This window comes from Diachasmimorpha longicaudata, chromosome 18 (assembly GCF_034640455.1).
Source record: "Diachasmimorpha longicaudata isolate KC_UGA_2023 chromosome 18, iyDiaLong2, whole genome shotgun sequence".
Taxonomy (NCBI): Eukaryota; Metazoa; Arthropoda; class Insecta; order Hymenoptera; family Braconidae; genus Diachasmimorpha; species Diachasmimorpha longicaudata.
The window spans coordinates 762,531-770,235 of NC_087242.1; the positions used below are offsets into that span (position 1 = coordinate 762,531).

Genomic DNA, 7,705 nt, shown 5'->3' on the forward strand with positions numbered 1-7,705 from the left:
TGCTTCTACGTAATGTTCAGGACGGGACTTGGTTGGAATAACTTCTTGAGTTTTGTAATTCGTTTTTCCAGTGTTCTTACTGATAACTTGTTTTTTTTCAGCTTTCCTTGATTTTTGATTCCAAGGATTTTTGACATGTCCCGACAGTGGTATCGATTTGTTTAAAACTGTCCATTGCTTTTTATTTAAATCAGCAGTAGCATTTTTGGAATTTATCTTTGAATGATCATGTCCATCTGGACCAACTCCTTCGATTCTATCATTCTTTTCCGTTTCTCCCATAGCATCATTGCCAAAATGATTTGACAATAACGTCTTAGCACATTTTTGTTTATGAATCACATTAGAATGCTTCCTAGAAAGAGAACCGTCTACGTTCCTTCTCTCACCAGCAACATTCTCCACGATCTCTTTTTCGGAACTTTTACCGCAATCATTGATTTGTAAAGACTTTCGATCTCTGAGACTGCGCGAATGATATGCTAGTCGTTCCTTTCGCCGAATCTCTTGTAGAGATAAAGATAATGATTTATTAAAATTGGAAGAGGTCGGAAATGGTGTGATTTGCATTGTTTTGAACATATCGAGCAAATGATTACGCATGAGCGATCTATCATATTCGATATATTCTGGTTTTTCTCTGAATAGTAAGGTTACAGCGAAAGCTATGGCAAATATGCCACAGTCAACAGAGTTGTTTTGAGTTTGTACATTCCTAAATCGTATTGACTTGTTCGAGATATTATAAAATGGATAGAGACGTTGTAGAAATACCAGATGATCATTATGTTGTTGGATACCGGAGTAAACGTACTCGTTTTAGATGGTTCAAAAAATAAAAGAAGTTTATTCGCTTGTCTGGGAGTACAATTTTGCTGAGACAACCGGTCGTGTCCAAAGGTGTTCGAAAAGTGAGGACTACAAGATATATTTGGGAGAGTTTGAGGGATGACCATATGATAGCTATTAGAGGATTGGAGTAGGGGTAGAGAGTGGACATATGGGCCTGAGGATCAGGAAGGGTCTTGAGTGGGACTCTTCATAAGGAAAATCTCCTAAATGAGGGTTGTTTATTGGGGAGAAAGTTGGAATGGTTTTAGGATAGGATTTTGCTTTTAACGGCTTAAGGTTTTAATTATAAGGTTTTAAGGCTGGAATTTTGGGGTATACAACACCTCCTTCCTCAAGATTGAAAATACCATTTTCAATATACTTATAGCTAACGATTACAATGAATTTTACTTAGTTACGAGAAAGTTGGATACTTTAAAATTATAAAATATTGAATGGATAAATCTAAATTGAATAGAAATTACAATAGTTGGAATCAATAATATCATGAAATCTAATCCTATAACTGATTGCAGTAATTCTATGATTATCAAAGTCTAATTAATGATAGAATGTAATTTAATGAAAGTTTTGTTTAGATTAATATATCAATGAAATTAAAGTGGAGTGGTACTCCTGCGTGGTTTAACGCTGAGTCGTCTTGAAGGGTTTGATGACATCAAGATGACTTCATCTTCGGTGTGAGTCGATGACGTCGTCGTGGTAATGGGTGGATCAGGACCAACGTGGTGGTGATAGCAGATTTGTTCTGGGGCTTCTCGATGATAATCCGATTGGAAATTGGAATCGAAGTTGCAGTTTACGAAATTTTTGATGGTTGGAGAGACCAATTGTCCATTAGTAGGATTCCGTGTGAAACAGCAGAAACGTCGTAATAAGTAGAAACATCCACACCAGCGGCAACAGTTGAATAATATTATTAGGCAAATAATACTTCCGATTGCAAGTAGAACAGTAGTGTACCATTTATGGTGCGTGGCGATAGATGGCTCATTAATTTGCTTCGTCAGGGCTTCGTCGAATTCTGACAGCTTCTTAGAGGCATACTTGAAATCGTTGAGGTCCACATTGGTGAGATGAACAGTTTGGAGAAGTTCCGTGTGTTCCTTGGATATATTTGGTAGACGGATGCAGCAGTCTTCTTCTGTGATGCGGATAGTTGGAACGTAGAAGGATATATTTTGGCCGGTACGATTAGTCGATTCTAACACATATGATTCGGTGTATGCTTTACATTGTGAGTGAAGTGAAAAGATTCCAGTTTGGTGGAGGATTATGTCTTCCATGTGAGCTTTTTCTCCAGTGCAAAGAGTGGTTACGGTAATTGGTCTTTGAAGAACGTAGATCCATTGATTGTTTCTCACGTATTTCCAGGTCTCGATCACGGCTTTGATAGTAGAAGTATCGCAGTCTCTGGGGAGCTGGGTTATGTGAGGTGATAATAGCTGGACTTCACAGCTCGTTCTTTCCGTTGTTTGGGTAGCATGTATTCGAATACAAACATACCTCTCATGAAGATATTCGATGCAGTCTGAGAGATCTTGTACGTAGGAATATTGGGTCATGGATTGGGCCATAAGGAGATATTTGTTTTTAGGATTAATGAATGAAAAGTAGGAACTATTCTGATGTTGAATAGGTAGAGGAATCAGGTGGTAAAAATCGTAAATATTTTTCTGAACTAAGGGGAAATGAATAGCGAAAATAATCATGTCCTTATCGAAAATAATTTGAACTTTAGCAAGGTTATAAAGGGTTGTAATATCATCGTGATCTAAATTTAATAATAAGTCATATTCTCCTTTGTAACGTTTCATTTCATGCACTAGATTCCTAGGGGTAACAATTGTTGGAGATAAAATATTGTGTTTGCCTAAATTGAGAGCGTCAATATATTCTGTATATTTACTTAGTAAGTGAGCGACTAGGGATGATAATGCGGAGATGTGCGATGATATGATAATCATCAGCTCGAGGTAATTTATTCGTTTATTATTGTTCGTGAAATATTGATTAATTTTTTGAATATTAGTGTTCATTATTTGTTCTTGTTCTCTGAGAGAAGTTAGAGAATTATTGAAGTTTTTTATTGTACTAGTAATTATTTGAATTTGAGTTTTAAAAAGAGTTTGGGTTTGTTTATTATTGTTTACGAGAGAATTAATACTATCAATGTAGTATTGAGCGTCGTCAGCGTCGGGAACGCCAAATAGCCAATTTAATGCGTAGGAACCTCCATCTATTAATCCACGAGAGAATCGTCCAGGTTTATAATTAACTAATTGATCGAGGATTTCACTTTTCCGATCGATTTCTTCTATTTCTTTTTGAATGTTCTTAAGGGGTTGACTGCAATGGTCAAAAGTTATATTTGGGAATTGAATAGTTTTAGTGTTACAAATTCGAACGATGCGATCATAATTATTATGTGCTACGGAATGAGCATTTTGTAGATGCGTAATATTTAAATGAGTTAGAAGGGTTAGTTTTGAATTCGATAACCGTGCTAAACCGAGTTTATCATAGAAAATTCCGCTAGAATTTTGAAGTTGTTGGACATTATAATAAGTGTTAGCATGGGAGTAATTAGAGATTAGAAGGAGGAACAAGATTATCAGATTCATCGTCTGAAAAATAATGTTTTAAAAGGTTAGTGTGGTATCTTTTTATTTTGTTTTTAGTAATTTGGATATCTACGGTTAGATTATTATGGATTTTCACGATTTTAAATGGGCCTTTAGTGGGTGTACTTAATTTCTTGGATTTTCCGGCAGTAATTGTGAATTGTTTGATTAATACAAGGTCACCGATATTAAATTCTACGGGATGAATTTTCCTATCGTAATAATCTTTACTCTTTTCCTTGGAGGATATCAAGCTTTGTCGGGCAATTTGAAACGATTTATTTAATCGGAATTTGAGTGCTCGAACGTAATCGTCATACGTATAGTGGAATTCGGGTTCTTGAGTGAGGGAAGAAGGAAGATAGGGTTTAGTTCCAAACAATAATTCATACGGCATATATCCAGTCGATTTGTGCACTGCAGCATTGTGACTAAACATTGCAGGGGGGACATAGAGATCCCAATCACTCTGATCGAGTTCAATAAAATGCTTTAAATAGTCTTTAAGAATTAAATGTGACCGTTCTAGGGCACCATTGGTTTGAGGATGATAAGGGGTTGTCGTGATATGTTTGGTTCTTAGGAGATTTGTCAATCTCTTAATTAAATCTGACATAAAGTCGCTACCGAGATCTGAGAGTAGCTCCTTTGGGATACCAAATATTAAAAAGAAGGAAGTTAGCGTCTTCGCGACAGTTAGGGCTTCATGATTCGGTAATGGAAAGGCAACAGTAAATTTCGATAAATCATCTTGTAATGTTAATATAAATCTATTTCCTTGTTCGGTAAGGGGAAGAGGACCTACTACATCAATCGCAATTCTTTCAAAGGGCGCGCTTGCAGTTGTAGTGATCTGCATTGGCTGTTTCGTAGGATGAAAATTTGTTTTATTTATTTGACACGAATGGCATTGTTTGATAAACTTTCTAATGTCTGCCTTCATATTCGACCAATAATAACGCTCTTTGATTTTGGCATACGTCTTATTATAGCCAAAATGTCCGGCAAGTTTGCTTGAGTGATTCTCTTGAAGAATAATTTTGACTTCATCTTGGTCTTTCGGGATCTTACGGGTTGTATTAAAAATCTTAATCTCATTCTTAGGGAATACAAATTTAATCATTTCATTTAAAAACTGTATTTTAATATTATCGTCACGAACGGGTGGAACAAATACGAAATTGGAAGACTTGATATAACTCTGTAACGTTTTGAGGGACTCGAAAATGTTTTTATATGCTAGTTTGTCATGGTGAAATGTCTTTGGGAAAAGTAAGTAGACCGTTTGGGTTAATGAAGTTAATTTGGACACTCCATTGAGTGATGGATCGATTTTATCGATATTAAAATAAGATTGGATAAATTCAGAATATTGGTTACTTTCATCTAGATCTTCAGACCATAGCATTACAAGGGGTTCACGAATCTTGAATAGGGGAGAATTAATTTTTTCGTACTCAATAATTTCCTTGTTGATATAATGAAATTTCACGAAATCTTGGTAGGATGATTGTGAACTAAAAGCCGTATTAATTTTTATTTCGTCTGTGATTGGAGCATTTGCGTTTGAAACAAGAGGAAGTCTGGAAAGTCCGTCGGCATTTGAATTGATTCTACCAGGTTTATATTTAATGACATACTGATAATCGTTTAATCGTAGGCGCCATCTGACTAATTTTGAATTAGGGTTTTTACAATTAAATAACCACTGGAGTGGTCGATGGTCAGTGTATACATCGAATTCACGACCATATAAATAAGGGCGAAAGTGTTCCATTGCTGCGACAATGGCTAAAAGTTCTTTCTCAGTAGTTGAATAATTTTGTTCGGCATTATTCAAGGTGCGCGAGTAATAGGCTACTGGCAAATCTTTACCATCTTTATTTTGGGAAAGAACACCACCGATTCCAACGTTGGAAGCATCGGTTGTGAGAGAGAATCGTTTTGAAAAGTCGGGGTACTGGAGTAATGGTTCTTCCATTAATTTTCTTTTTAATGTATTGACAGCCTGTTCTTGTGACTCTGTCCATTTGAATTCTACATTCTTTTTTAATAGTAAAGTGAGAGGTTTCGCGATCATTGAGAAATTTTCAATAAATTTTCGATAATAACCCGTCATTCCTAGAAACATTTTACTTTATTTAGGGTTCTGAAGACGTGAAATATTTCGGATGGAAGAGATTTTATTGGGATTGGGTTTTACACCGTCACGAGAGATTACATGGCCAAGATAATGGCAGGATTCGCGTAGAAATTCACATTTATCGGGTTGAAGTTTAAGAGTATTCTCGCGAAGTCGAGTGAAAACATTTTTTAATTTTTGATTATGATCATCGAGATCTGATCCGTAGATTACAATATCATCGAGATATACAAAACATTGAGTATTATTTAGACCGCTCAATACAGTGTGCATAGCCCGTTGAAAAATAGCTGGGGCGTTTTTTAAACCGAATGGCATTCGCTGGAATTGAAAATGTCCGTCTGGGGTAGAAAAAGCAGTTTTTTCTGCATCTTCTGGATTCATAGGGATTTGATGGAAACCGCTCGCAAGGTCGAGGGTTGTGAAAAATTGAGCATGACCCAACTGGTCTAGGATGTCTTCGATGTTAGGTAAGGTAAGGGATAGGCGTCACCTACGGTTTTCTCATTTAGTTTTCTAAAATCTATTACTATACGCCATTTTTGTGCACCTGAGGCATCCAGTTTTTTCGGGACTACCCATAGAGGACTTGACCATGGACTATTAGATGGGGACGTGATACTTTGATCTAGCATGTTACGAGTTTGTTTATTTACTTCATCTTTGTGTATTTCAGGGTAGCGATAACTTTTTACGTGAACTGGGATGTCATCAGTAGTTCTGATGGTGGCTTCTGCAGCAGTAGTTGCTGTTAAAAAATCGCCAGGCAGATGGAAGATGTCTTCATATTCATTACATAAATCACGGATTGCTTTTTTTTGTTTCTCGTTGAGATGTGATAGCCGTAAATTTTCATTCAAAATTTTTAATCGAGCGTTGCGATTTTTTGCAACTTCGGGCCTGATAGCAAAAATTGTTCTTTGAACCGGAATAGGGGATATTGAGAGATGGAAACTGGGTACAATTTTTCTTTCGTTTGACCAGTTGACGACAGTGATTTGTGCATAATTATTATAAATCGTTTTAACAAATGCGTTGGGCACAAGTAATGTGGGATCATTGTGAATTCTTTGAGATTCAATAAGCCCTTCTTTAAGGTTGTGAGGATTGTGAATTGGAACTTTTATAATTGTTTCCGATCGAGCATTTAGACAATAATGTGATTGGTTGAATTGAGGGGTGTTTTGATAAAAAGGGATATTAAAAGGAATGCTCTTCATTTTCATAGTATTAGTGTCATAATCAAGAGAACATTTGTGGTTTGTAAAGAAATCATCGCCGATAAGTCCATCAAAAGGAATGTTTGAGGAAGCGTCAAGTAGCTGGAATTCTGTGTTCATTGAATTTTTATTGTATTCTAAATTTAATTGGACTCCTCCGAGAGTTGAGATGGGACAATTTGGTGTGATACCATTGAGTATAACTGTCTTTGGATTCGTAATTTTATAATCAGTCAAGCTATTAGCTTTGATGAGAGAAAGGGATGCGCCTGTATCAATGAGGAGCTTCAGAATTTTATCTGGACAATTTGCTGATTTGCATTTAAATAATATATATTTTAGATCGTTTGTTGTGAGGAGGATACTTGATTGAACGAATTCATCAAAATTGTAATTAACTCCGCTAGTTTCTCTATTTGGAGGGAGAGCTTGTGATTGGTGGAAATCATTAGAAGCATTTTCGTTGTTCATTGTTTCATAAGGATTTGTCTCTTGGGGAAGAGGTTGAGAGTTCTGATTGTTAAAATGAATATTCCCTCGAATGTTTGGATTAGGAAATGATCGACGTATTAGATTTTGATTGCGATTTTGATTAGAATTATGAGTTTGATTAAAATTATGATTTTGAGTAAAACTTTGATTTCGATTAAAATTTGGATTTTGATTAAAATTTTGATAACGATTTTCATTCGAAAATTGTGGCCGTGGACCCGAAAATGGTCGGGATGCATTTGAGTTGGAATTAAAAGATCTTTGTTGATTAAAAGCTTGGTTACGATGTTGATTAAATTGGGGCCTTGAGTTTTGGAAATTTCGTGGAGCAAAGTTTTTTTGGTTAGCTTGCATTCTTTTCAAACAATCTTCAA

General features: G+C 35.9%; 1 protein-coding gene across 1 annotated transcript in view; it reads right to left on the bottom strand.

The window, feature by feature from the left end:
- Positions 1-3,618, bottom strand: part of LOC135170878 (uncharacterized) — a 371,576-nt gene extending 367,958 nt beyond the window's left edge. The window contains exon 1 of the mRNA XM_064137024.1: positions 1,176-3,618. Within this exon, the coding sequence (XP_063993094.1) occupies positions 1,449-3,476 (2,028 nt within the window). The 5' untranslated portion in view covers positions 3,477-3,618 and the 3' untranslated portion in view covers positions 1,176-1,448. The remainder of the gene's footprint in view (positions 1-1,175) is intronic.
- Between the last annotated feature and the right edge of the window lie 4,087 nt (positions 3,619-7,705).